General features: G+C 32.8%; 1 protein-coding gene across 1 annotated transcript in view; it reads left to right on the forward strand.

Moving 5' to 3' along the window:
* The window catches only part of LOC141295290 (otoferlin), a 37,492-nt gene extending 24,348 nt beyond the window's left edge, over positions 1 to 13,144 (forward strand). The window contains exons 30-41 of the mRNA XM_073826500.1: positions 1,125 to 1,268; positions 2,386 to 2,523; positions 3,744 to 3,871; positions 3,948 to 4,118; positions 5,532 to 5,692; positions 5,811 to 5,953; positions 6,041 to 6,129; positions 6,209 to 6,307; positions 8,258 to 8,499; positions 8,604 to 8,782; positions 10,046 to 10,146; positions 12,964 to 13,144. Coding sequence (XP_073682601.1) covers positions 1,125 to 1,268; positions 2,386 to 2,523; positions 3,744 to 3,871; positions 3,948 to 4,118; positions 5,532 to 5,692; positions 5,811 to 5,953; positions 6,041 to 6,129; positions 6,209 to 6,307; positions 8,258 to 8,499; positions 8,604 to 8,782; positions 10,046 to 10,146; positions 12,964 to 13,144 — 1,776 coding nt within the window. The remainder of the gene's footprint in view (positions 1 to 1,124; positions 1,269 to 2,385; positions 2,524 to 3,743; positions 3,872 to 3,947; positions 4,119 to 5,531; positions 5,693 to 5,810; positions 5,954 to 6,040; positions 6,130 to 6,208; positions 6,308 to 8,257; positions 8,500 to 8,603; positions 8,783 to 10,045; positions 10,147 to 12,963) is intronic.
* Positions 13,145 to 13,778: the final 634 nt, after the last annotated feature.

Here is a 13,778-nt window from a genome sequence, read left to right on the forward strand (position 1 = left end):
TTACATTACTTAGTTACTTTTTATGGAAAGTAATGCATTACATTACTTTTGCGTTACTTATTAAATCTGGGCAGGGCTTGCTTGTTTGTTTTTAATATAAAAAGTTCTGGTTTTGGCAAATGTAAAAGCCTTTTTCACCAAAAGCCTCAAGCTTAGAGAAAAGTAAATTGACGTCTGTACAGTAGACCGCAGAAGAAAAAATGTCAACTCTTTAACAGTAAAAAAAGGAAAACAAATGTTAGATTATCTTGAGTAATTTTTGGTCATTAGTTTGGATGAATTGGATCATCGAAGGTCGGCAGCAAAGACATCGGTTAATAAAATGGGATTAAATACATAAAGGATATTTGTATTATTGAACATATTTAATTATTGCAGGTTTGCGTTGAATTTCACTGTTTTTATTCTATTTGAGGAACACTGTATCTGTTTTTTAGTGAGTGAGATGAATTGATGCATGTTCACATTTATTCTAGAACTAAAGTAACATCTTACTCACGATTTCTCTCAACATGGGGACAGGAGAGCTTTTAATCAATAAATGGGGGAAAAAATAACTGCCGTTGCCTATTTGAAAAAGTAACTATTTTCTTGTCAATTAAAAAGTAATGCATTACTTTTATAGTTACTTGGAAAAATTAATATTATTACGTAACTTGCTTTACTTGTAATGCGTTACCCCTAACACTGTGGAGTAACCAGTTAAAAACAAAGATGGATTTGTTTCTTGCAAACACACAGCTTTTCTCAAGATGTTAACTGATGGACTGGAGTGGTGTGGATTACTTGTGGATTATTGTGATGTTTTTATCAGCTGTTTGGACTCTCATTCTGACGGCACCCATTCACTGCAATGGATCCATTGGTGAGCAAGCGATGGAATGACACATTTATACAAATCTGTTGAAGAGACAAACTCATCTACATCTCAGATGGTTTGAGAATGAGTACATTTTCAGTAAACATTCTTTTTTATTGAGCTACCTGTACTCCTTCAACAGCAAAAGTCCATTTGAAAATAAAATACCTAGATGAAACTTATAACAGTCATTTGTCTTTTTAGAGAGCTAATGGGACGCCTCGTGAATGTAAAAGAGTGTGGGTATTCTTTTTTTCCTCCATAGATGTTCAACAGAGAGCTTGAATATGAGTTTAACACCTTTGAAGATTGGCTTCACACTTTCAACCTTTATCGAGGCAAGTGTTCGGATGATGCTGATGTTGAGCAGAATGCTGCTGATGAAGACAGACTTATTGGCAAATTCAAGGTTTGTTGTCACTCATTGCTTATTGTTATCTTCTCTTTTGCTTCTGACTTGCTGTTTCTCCATGAACTTAACAAGTCAAACATTTGGACAAATCAACTCTTGCTTTATTTTGTTAAATATATTATATATAATATCTGAACACACAAAATATTAAAAGAAAAAACAGAGTATCTGCTTGCAAACAAAAACATTTTCTTCTAGCTCCATGCATTGTCTGATGATCATTTTAGATTAAGCATCTGTTGTTTTGGTTTCTTCTTCACTTGTGTTTTGGAAATTCTATTCAGAATATTTGTAATAGCGCCCCTACCATATGTGACCCTGGACCACAAAACCAGTCTTAAATCACTGGGGTATATTTGTAGCAATAGCCAAAAATACATTGCATGGGTCAAAATTTTGAAATTAAGTATTTAAGTAAATAAGAAATTAAGTAAAGATCATGTTCCATGAAGATTTTTTGTAAAATTCCTACTGTAAACATATCAAATTGTAACTTTTGATTTGTAATATGCATTGTTGAGAACTTAATTTGGACAACTTTAAAGGTGATTTTCTCAGTATTTTTTATTTTTTTGCATCCTCAGATTTCTGATTTCAAATAGATGTATCTCGGCCAAATATTGTCCTATCCTAACAAACCATACATCAATAGAAAGCTTATTTATTGAGCTTTCATATGATGTATAAATCTCAGTTTTGTCAAATTTAACCTTATGACTGGTTTTGTGGTCCAGGGTCACATATAATAATGAAAGCATTCTTGGAGCACAAGTTTAGCTCTAATAAATTTAGAGTAAGTATAAGTCAAGTATACTTAAATGTCATTTTAAGTGTAATTTAAAAATAATGTAAAATAATGTAATAATTTACTGGGTTGTAATTGGATTGAAATTTACTAACAACTCAAAAAAAAATTCTTAAGAAGATATTTGTGCATCCAGCCTCAGATGATTTTTTGTGGACATTTATATCAACAAAATAAACATCATACTATGAAACAGGTGTCTTTTCAAGTTTAAGTTATACTTTGTAAGGTTTGTACCAATAATGTGACTCAAAGAGTAGCCCACAAATGTACTAAACACATTCAACCATTTGTTTGCTGTTTTTGTAGGGATCCCTGTGCATCTACAAAGTCTCCACATCGGATGATGTTTCCAGAGAAATGGGCTTTGATTCTAACATGGGCATGTTCCAGAACATCCCACACAACGACCCCATTAACGTCCTCATCCGAGTCTATGTGGTCAGGGTATGTAATACTAAACTCCACAGAGGTGATTCTGTAACATTTCAGTATGCATTGGAATATATTTTTTTATTTTGTAGTTAATTTTTAACTACATATGATTTATTTTCTAAATACCCCACATAATTAGGCACATGTCAAACCTCCAAAAAATCATATTTTCCCACCTTTAATGACCTTTTATTATTTTTTCTTTTTTTTTTCATATTTAAACTCAACCCCGTAATAGACAAAATGGGATTGGTTTAAAAAGGATTTTACACAGAACTTGTTACAAAACAAACATCTGCCGGCTGCTCATGTGTCATGTTTAATGAGAACAAATGTAACATTTATTATATTTTTCACATTTGTACAGGACTGAAGCTAAAAACACACAATTTGTGTCTATGGTTTATTTACTTTTTTGTAAAAAAAAAAAAAAAAAAGTTTAATTTAAATTTAACTAAAGCCACATTGTTTTAGGGTTAATATGTCAAATAGTAATCAGCAAGAAATGCTTTCATTCTTTTTTGTCTTCATTAATATTTTTGGTGTGACAGGGTTGAAGTCTGTAACACATCTGAAGGGATATATTGCCTTTAGTTTTCATTTTAAGTTTTATTTCTCTGGGTCAACATATCTGCATGCCCAACACTGCGACTGCAATTTCTGATGTAAGATGCTTGTCAAAGTTTAAGTAGACATATTAAATCAAAAATACTATTTATAACAAAAATATAAGTTGTCATGATTTTCTGAAACCATGACTTTTTTATTATTATTTTTCATTAGAATTATGAATAAATTACGTAAATAACTCAACCCTGTTGCAAGTTTACAAACCCTGAAATAATGAGAAATACATATATTTGTGACGGGGTTGAGGTTTTTCACTCAAAAGGCCTCTGCTCCTCATGTAGTTATATATATATATATATATATATATATATATATATATATATATATATGGCAACAATAAAATAAGTACATTGTGTATAAGTACAAACTCAGAGCCTCAGGGACATGAGAAAATTCTTGGTTTAAGATAGATGTAGGACTATTTTATGCTAAAAAATAATAAAATGCAATAATTATTTTTATTCATTATAATGTGCATACTAAAGTATTGTAAAAAGCTAGAAACTCTGGGGGAATGAAATATTACTGATTCCCAGGAATGACCCATGTTGAGTTTTTTTTCCTGTTTGGCCAATTGAACAAATCTGACGGCTTTGTCTCAGGCGATAGAACTGCATCCAGCAGACATCAATGGGAAGGCCGACCCGTATATCTGCATCAGGCTCGGAAAGACAGAGATCAAGGACAAAGAGAACTACATCTCTAAACAACTCAACCCTGTGTTTGGAAAGTCAGTACATTAACAGTGATTTTGATGTTCTGATTTATCATTTGATTCATTTTAACTTCAAACGTCAAACTTGCAGGTCTTTTGATATTGAAGCGACGCTCCCAATGGATTCCACCCTCGCTGTGTCCATCTATGACTGGGATTTGGTGGGAACCGATGACCTGATTGGGGAGACAAAAATTGACTTGGAGAACCGTTATTACAGCAAACACAGGGCGACATGTGGTCTCAGCTCCAGCTACGCAATGTGTGTAAAACTAACTTCTTTTAAACGCATTAGAAAGTCTGTGCTGTGGGGTTTGTGTTATTTTAATATCACTGATATAATGACATATTCTGAATTGGGTTTTATTTCTGTTTTGATTTTAGTTAAATCATAACCTTACCAGTCATAAGGTTAAATTTTACAAAACTGAGATGTACACATCATATGAAAGCTCAATAAATAAGCTTTCTATTGATGTATGGTTTGTTAGGATAGGACAATATTTGGCCGAGATACATCTATTTGAAAAACTGGAATCTGAGGGTGGAAAAAAATCTAAATACTGGGAAAATTACCTTTAAAGTTGTCCAAATTAAGTTCTTAGCAATGCATATTACTAATCAAAAATTATATTTTGATAAATTTATAGTAGGAATTTTACAAAATATCTTTATGGAACATGATCTTTACTCAATTTCCTAATGATTTTTGGCATAAAAGAAAAATCAATAATTTTGACCCATACAATGTATTTTTGGCTATTGCTATATATATATATATATATATATATATATATATATATATATATATATATAAAAAGTTAAAACTTATTATTATTATTTTTTTTATTATTAGTTTTACTGTCTATATAATTTTATTTCACTTGTAGTTTTAATGTAGGTAAATTAAAAGGAAAACAAGAAAATATTATTTATGGTTTTTGATTTAGCTATAAAACATTTATATATAAAACTTTGTCTTATTTTGTTATTTTGTATCTCTATAAAATTCTAATCTTTTATTCAGGTTAATTTTTTTAATTAAAAAAATAATGTTTTAGCTATTATATATATATTTTCCATTCTATATTTAATTTTTATTCAGTTTAACTTGATGTGATAATGCTAAAAACTAAACCTAAAACTGAAATAAAAATGAATAGCTATGAATAGTTTATAAATAATCTGAATTAGGTTTTATTTTTGTTTTGATTTTAATTTATTATTTATTATTATTAAATAATTTTTCAGGTTAACATTAATTTCAATATATATATATATATATATATATATATATATATATATATATATATATACTTTTAAAAAATTGGTCAAATTACATTTTCATTCCATCCTATATTACTTAGTTTAGTTTAACTTTATGTGCTAAAATAACTAAAACTAAAACTGAAATAAAATTGAATAACTGAAAAAATTTTTTTAAATAAATTTTAAAAAATTTAAATATAACTAAAACTTGAAAAATAAAACTTAAAACTAATTCAAAATATTAGTAATAACTAAAATTTTATCTTGTTGACATTAAAATAACATTTGAATCTTAGAAATCACTTTAAAACTTTTTATAAACAGATAAGCGCTGTTACAAGCTTTAATAAATAAATAAATGCATAAAGGATAGTTGAATAAAACATTCCCTACTGTTTTTCTTTAGTCACGGCTATAATGTGTGGAGGGACCCAATGAAGCCAACGCAAATCCTTGCCAAACTCTGCAAAGATGGAAAAATGGATCCACCCCAGTACGGCCCGGGGGGAAAAGTGAAAGTGGCAAACAGAGTTTACACAGGACCCACTGAAATTGAGGATGAAAATGGTATGTACGTTTCAACAAAGGCAACAAATATGCATTACTCTGCATAATCCATCATGCATTCATTGCATAGTTATAAAGACAGCCCATAAGAACAAATGCAAATGCTTTTTTCTGACAGGACTGAAGAAACAGACGGATGAGCACCTGGCTCTCGCTGTGCTAAACCGCTGGGAGGATATGCCACGACTCGGCTGCAAACTCGTCCCGGAGCACGTGGAGACCAGGCCTCTCCTGAATCCGGATAAACCTGGGATGGAGCAGGTCAGGGATAATGTCCTAAACTGAACACTATCTGCTAAAGAAATGTTGTTAATGAGCCGTTCATGAATGTGAGTGCTTCTGATGTAGGGGAGGATTGAGTTGTGGGTGGACATGTTCCCAAAGGATATGCCTGCGCCTGGACCCGCTCTCGATATTTCACCGAGGAAGCCAAAGAAGTAGGAAGCGCTTAGTGAAATTCTTCAGCAACATACAGATCAATATTTTATATTCTAAATATATTTTCGTCACTGACAGATTTGAGCTCAGGGTGATCGTGTGGAACACAGACGAAGTCGTTCTGGAGGACGATGACATCTTCACAGGGGAAAAGTCAAGTGACATATTTGTTAGAGGGTAGGATTTCTATTTTATTCAAATCATTTGTATATATGTGACCCTGGACCACAAAACCAGTCATAAAGGTCCATTTTTTGATATTTGAGATTTATACATCATCTGAAAGCTGAATGAATAAGCTTTTCATTGATGCATGGATTTGGAAACCCTAACCCTAAATATTGAGAAAATCGCTTTTAGAGTTGTCCAGATGAAGTTCTTAGCAATGCATGTTACTAATCAAAAATTAAGTTTTGATACATTTATGGTAGAAAATGTACAAAATATCTTCATGGAACATGATCTTTACTTAATATCCTAATGATTTTGGCATAAAAGAGAAAGCAATAATTTTGACCCATACAATTATTTTTTGGCTATTGCTACAAATATACCCGAGCTACTTACAACTGGTTTAAGTATATATTCAGTGCTGGGTAGTAACTACTTACATGTGGATTACATCTAGATTCAGATCGCAAAAATTAAGGACAGGTATTTGTAATTAGATTATTACATTTGAGCAGACTACAGTTACATTTTGGTATGTGCACATCAAAAGCAAAGTTAATTATTTGTGCAAGTAGATTAAATACAAAGTCAAGGCAAAGAAGTGAACAGATGCACATTTGCATGGGAGTACTTGATGCAATTGCTACAATAACACAATTTTCAAGTGAATCCAAAAGTAATCTGACTACATTGCTTAAAATGTGTAACTTTATGGATTGAATTTCTAACTACAACTTTTGCCATGCAATTTGGAATCAGTAATGGATTACAATTTGTAAGTAATCTACCCAGCACTGTATGCATATCCATGTGTCCTTATCTAAAATGTACTTTTCTGCTTGGCCATTCTGCATTCATTTGATCAAAATGATTGTGAATTATGTGAACATGTTGTAAAATTCTGTAAATAGTGTAAATTTATTCCTGTGATTCTAGTCGAATCTTGAGTGTCACATGGTCCTTCAGAAATCATTCTAATATGCTGACTTTTTATTACATAGTTTGTTTATTTTATTCAAATGATTTCTGAAGGATCATGTGACACTGAAGACTGGAGTAATGATGCCGAAAATTCAGCTTTGATCACTGGAATGAATTACATTGTAACATATATTCAAATAGAAAACTGCTATTTTAAATTGTAATAATATTTCACAATATTACTGTTTCACTGTATTTTTGATCAAATAAATGCAGCTTTGGTGCACAGATATATTTATATACAGTGTTGAGGGTAACGCATTACAAGTAACGCAAGATACGTAATTATATTACTTTTTTAAAGTAATTAGTAAAGTAACGCTTTTTAATTGACAAGAAAATATCTGAGTTACTTTTCCCCCCATTTATTGATTAAAAGCTCTCCTGTCCCCATGTTGAGAGAAATTGTGAGTAAGATGTTACTTTTGTTCTAGAATAAATGTGAACATGCATTAATTCATCTCACTCGCTAAAAAACAGATACAGTGTTCTTCAAAATGAATAAAAACCTGCTATAATTAAATATGTTAAATAATACAAATATCCTTTATGTATTTAATCTAATTTTATTAACCGATGTCTTTGCTGCTGACCTTCGATGATCCAATTCATCCATACTAATAAGCAAAAATTACTCAAGATAATCTAACATTTGTTTTCTTTTTTTATTGCTGAGGAGTTTACTTTTTTCTTCTGCGGTCTACTGTACAGACGTCAATTTACTTTTCTCCAAGCCTGAGGCTTTTGCTGTAAAAAGGCTTTTACATTTGCCCAGAATAAAAGTTTTTATATTAAAAACAAACAAGAAAGCCCTGCCCAGATTTAAAAAGTAACGCAAAAGTAACGTAACGCATTCCTTTCCATAAAAAGTAACTAAGTAACGAAATTAGTTACTTTTTTAGGGAGTAACTCAATATTGTAATGCATTTGTATTTGATCAGACGGTATAATAACCTTATAACTTGTGACTAACAGATGGCTGAAAGGTCAACAAGAAGACAAGCAGGACACAGACGTCCACTATCACTCGCTGACCGGAGAGGGCAATTTCAACTGGCGCTTCATTTACCCCTTCGACTACCTACAGGCTGAAGAGAAAATCGTCATCTCAAAGAAAGAGTCTATGTTTTCTTGGGACGAAACCGAGTATAAAATTCCCGCCCGACTGAATTTGCAAGTGTGGGATGCGGATCACTTCTCTGCAGACGACTTCTTGGGTGTGCTGTTGTATTTTTATGATGTAAAAATGATTTTACATTACGGCTCAGTCTTAAAGACCTCGATTCATGCTGGCACATGTGTGTTTTGTTTTATGTTTCAGGTGCAATTGAACTAGACCTGAATCGATTTCCTCGCGGTGCAAAGACAGCGAAGCAGTGCTCCATTGACATGGTGGTTAATGAGCAAGACATGCCCATGGTCAACATCTTCAAACAGAGGAGAATTAAAGGCTGGTGGCCGTTTGTGGCCAGAGATGAAAACGACGAGCTGGAAATTACAGTAAGTGGCCTGCACATAAATATAGTCATTATGTACAAATAGTACCTTTTGGTGTTACAAATATGCATGCTTTTCTTTCTTCTGTTAAAATAAAATAAAATAATTTAGAATGTCTGAACTGCTTTTTGGACAAGTTTTTTTCATTTTTTGGTCTGTCGACCTTCAAAAATTCATTAAAGCACCACAAAAGTACAGGGTTTTTATAGTAAGCTAAAACTATAATCATAAAAACTAACAAAAATAAACCCTAAACTTATTTTATTGTAGTAGCGGCCAAGGCAACATTTTTCATTTTTATTTAGCTTGACTTAATGCACTAAAATAACTCAAACTAATAACAAATAATAATAAAAGAAATGTATAGACGTGTTGAAAACACACACAAAAAACTATAAGCAGTACACAACAGTAAACAAAAGTCTAACAATACACTGCAAAAAAAGCTTTTCTAGCTTAGATTTTTTTGTCTTGTTTCCAGTCAAAATATCTAAAAATTCTTAGACAAGTAAAAATTATTGTCTTGTTTTCAGAAAAAACAGGTCAAAATTAAGTGAGTTTTTGCTTAGAACAAGCTAAATAGTCTTCCAATGGGGTAAGCAAAAAAATCTTATTTCAAACAGAAAACAAGATTATTTTTCTTACCCCATTGGCAGATTATTTTGCTAGATTCAAGCAAAAATGCACTTAATTTTGACTTTTTTTTCTGAAAACAAGACAATAATTTGTACTCATCTAGAAAATTTTTAGATATTTTTGCTGGAAACAAGACAAAAAAATCTAAGCTAGAAAAGCATTTTTTGCAGTGTAACAGTGATACTAAAATAACATTGGTTAGTATGACTAAACCTGCTAAATAAAGTATAAAGAGTTGCTAATGCAGAGAATTAACTACACAATTTTAGGCCCAACTTTCACTTACCAAAAGTTTTCTAGAGATCACTGACAAAAGTCCAAAATCTGAGGCGAAATGGTGCTCTTTCATGTGAACGGCGATCACATGTGTGACCCGGGAACACAAAATTGAGATTGAGAAAAAAAAAATCTAAATATTGAACCTTTAAAGTTGTCCAAATGAAGATCTTAGCAATGCATATTACTAATCAAAAATTAGGTTTTTATTTTTTTATTTTTTTTTACCCGTGTTACTTATGACTGGTTTTGTGAACCTGACTCCTATTACAACAAAATGCTCATCCTAAACTATCAGTGTGCATTTTCTGTTCAGCTTTGATAGTTTAAACGGAATGTCTTTCATCCATTAAGGGAAAAGTAGAAGCAGAGCTTCACCTGCTGACGGGTGAGGAGGCCGAGAAGACTCCTGTTGGTGAAGGACGCAATGAGCCAGAGCCCCTGGAGAAACCAAAGTAAGAGCAATATTTACGTCTTTACATCTACCTCCAGTGCTTCAGTCATTTGCCACTAACCATTTCTCACTTTCTCTGAAGTACAAACCATTTCATTTGTTGAACTAAACACTATAAATCACTTAAAAATACTAAAAAAACATTTTAAATATAAATATACTCTAAAAGGGTGCTTCTTAAAAAAAAAAAAGATGGAATCTTCTCCTATTTTCCTGCTTCTAGTTTTTTTTTTTTTTTTTTTTTTTTTATATCCTGGTTTAAACTAAATCTCTCCAAACATGATTTAATACCTCAGAAAATAAATGACCTTACATTAATGTGTACTTTAAAAAATATGATCATTTCCCTTTAAAGATTTAAGATTACACACTACAAAAATGCTTTTCTTACTTAGATTTGTCTTGTTTCCTAAAAAATATCTAAAAATTCTTAAATCAAGAAAGATTTTATAGACGAGTAAAAATTGTCTCGCTTAAAAAAAAGGCAAAATAATCTGCCAGTGGGGTAAGAAAAATAATCTTGTTTTTTGTTTGAAATATGATTATTTTTCTTAGCCCATTGGCAGATTATGTTGTGTTTCAAACAAAAAGGCACTTCATTTTTACTTGTCTAGAAAATCCTTCTTGATTTAAGAATTTTTAGGTATTTTGGCTGGAAACAAAAAGTAAGAAAGGCATTTTTTGTAGTGTATCACAAAATCTCAGTTTCATCCCAAATATCAGTTTGTTTAATAATCATAATTTCACCATTGCCTCACCTTCAATCCAGAAACGTTAAGTAGCTGGCAATGTAATTAAATTAAATATGATTAAAAACTGATACGGAGGCCAGTCCATACCTAAGAGTCTGGGAAACATCTGTGTTTGGTTCCTTTAAAAGTGTCTTGTGAAAACCTTCTTCAACTGTAAAAACTTAACATTTTGATTCAAAGAACTATACAATTAAATCACTTTAAACTGAGTTTCAAGGAGAGTTGTCTACACTCTTAAAAATAAAGGTGCTTTAAAGGTTCTTCACAGTGATCCCATAAAAGAATCATTTTTGGTTCCACCAAGAAACATTCAGTCAAAGGTTCTTTAAAGAACCATCTCTTTCTTACCTTTTTATAATCTGAAGAACCTTCTTTTGCCACAAAGAACCTTTTGTGAAACAGATGTTAAAGGTTCTTTATGGAACCATTTAGACAAAACAAGTTCTTCTATGGCATCATGAAGCACCTTTGTTTTTAAGAGTGTAGGCATAAAGCATTACGGGTATGTGGCAAAAAATTTGGATATCGAGGGAAAGTCCATTTATTTCAATAATTTGTTTCAAATAGTGAAACTTGTATGTTATATTAGTTCACTACACACAAAGTGAAATATTTCAAGCCTTTATTTGTTTCAATTTTGATGATTATGGAAAAACAAATCCAGTATTTCACAAAATTTCATTTCATTTGACCAATAAAAAAAGGATTTTAAACACGTTGGTCTTCTGAAAAGTGTGTTAATGTACTGTATTATGTCCTCAGTACTTTGTTGGGCCTCCTTTTGCACTAATTCCAGCATCAAGGCTGGACACAGTTGGGGTGTTGTGGTAGCCTCAGTTGCTTTGATATTGGCCTTCAGCTCATCTGCATTTGGGGGTCTCTGTTCCCTCATTTTCCTTTTGACAATACCCCATAGATTTTCAATGGGGTTTAAGTCAGGCGAGTTTGCCGGCCAATCAAATACAGTTACTCCATGGCTATTAAACCAGGTACTGGTAGTTTTGGCTTTGTGGGCAGGTGCCAAATCCTGCTGGAAAATAAAATCATCATCTCCAAAAAGCTTGATTATGCGTCAAGCCACTCCTGAACCAAAAACAGCGTCAGAAGTGTCTGTGCTGGGCGAAAAAGTAGGAGAAAAAGTACTGGTCTGTTGCCCAGTGGTCCCAAGTCCTGTTTTCAGATGAAAGCAAATTTTGCATTTCATTTGGAAATCAAGGTCCCAGAGTCTGGAGGAAGACCGGAGAGGCACAAAAGACAAGCTGCTTAAAGTCCAGTGTGAAGTTTCCACAGACAGTGATGGTTTGGGGAGCATGTCATCTGCTGCTGTGGGTCCATTGAATGTGGACTTAATAAAAGACAACACAGCTGTCTACCAGGAAATTTTAGAGCGCTTCATGCTTCCTGCTGCCGACAAGCTTTTTGGAGATGATGATTTTACTTTCCAGCAGGATTTGGCACCTGCCCACAAAGCCAAAACTACCAGTACCTGGTTTAACAGCCATGGAATAACTGTATTTGATTGGCCGGCAAACTGGCATGACTTAATCCCCATTGAAAATCTATGGGGTATTGTCAAAAGGAAGATGAGGGAACAGAGACCCCCAAATGCAGACGAGCTGAAGGCCAATATCAAAGCAACTTGGGCTCCATAACACCTCAACTGTGTCAAAGGATGATCGCCGCCTCGATGCTGGAATTAGTGCAAAAGGAGGCCCAACAAAGTACTGAGGACATAATACAGTACATTAATACACTTTTCAGAAGGTTTAACATCCTTTTTTTACTGGTCACATGAAATATTCTAATTTTGTGATACACTGGATTTGGGTTTTTTGTCTTTAATCCATAATCATTAAAATTGAAACAAATAAAGGCTTGAAATATTTCACTGTGTGTGTAGTGAACTAATATAACATACAAGTTTCACTATTTGAAACAAATTATTGAAATAAATGGACTTTCCCTCGGTACACACGCCTGAATAATTTAAGAATAAATCCCGAATTTGGTAATGGTTTGCCCACTGCTGTGCCAATTTTACCACACATTTTTCTTTGTCCCACCAGCCGTCCTGACACAACCTTCCTGTGGTTCATCAGTCCGCTCAAAGCAATCCGCTATCTAGTCTGCAACAACTACAAGTGGCTAATCATCAAAATTGTGGTGGCTCTGTTGTTATTAGCGATGCTGGGCTTGTTTCTGTACAGTATGCCAGGGTACATGGTCAAAAAGCTTCTAGGTGCTTGAAAAGCTTTCTCAAAGCCGGAAACACTCGGTATCACTGCTAAATGATTCCGTTTGAGGCAGTTGTTTTTGAAATGATGTATTTGTTTGTTGGAGAAGTCATATGCATCCTTTCATCTGTGTTGAAAGGCATTACTACTTTAACTCAATGAAGACCATAAACACTATTAAATAGCAAATCTAAACTGAGAACAAAGCTTGTAACAAAAAGAAATGAATAAAATAAATAGATTAATGAAGTAAAATTAGTAACATTAGAGTTTGTTTTTCCATCTGCCAGCCCAACATCATCGCTGTAAACTCAACAAATATGAGTTATTTCTTGCTTTGCCTTGGGGAAACAATAGGATTAAAGCTTCAACGTTTTATTTCTTGGATGTATGGCAGTTGGTGAGATTGAGAAATTGGAAAAGCGATTTCAGATTTGCTCATCATCTGTTTCTACATTGTCAAATGATCTAGTTGAGCTAGTGTTCACATGGGGATGTTTTGATTTTTGGCTGAGGTTTCTGTCTTGTGTTTTTCATATGGTGGGGTTGGAAAACTCACATCAGGCTATTTTGCAAATGAATTCTGTCCTTCAATTATCACTGGTACATTTTTAAATCTAAGATGAGAACAAAGACATCAATCATCA

This window comes from Garra rufa, chromosome 21 (genome assembly GCF_049309525.1).
Source record: "Garra rufa chromosome 21, GarRuf1.0, whole genome shotgun sequence".
NCBI lineage: Eukaryota > Metazoa > Chordata > Actinopteri > Cypriniformes > Cyprinidae > Garra > Garra rufa.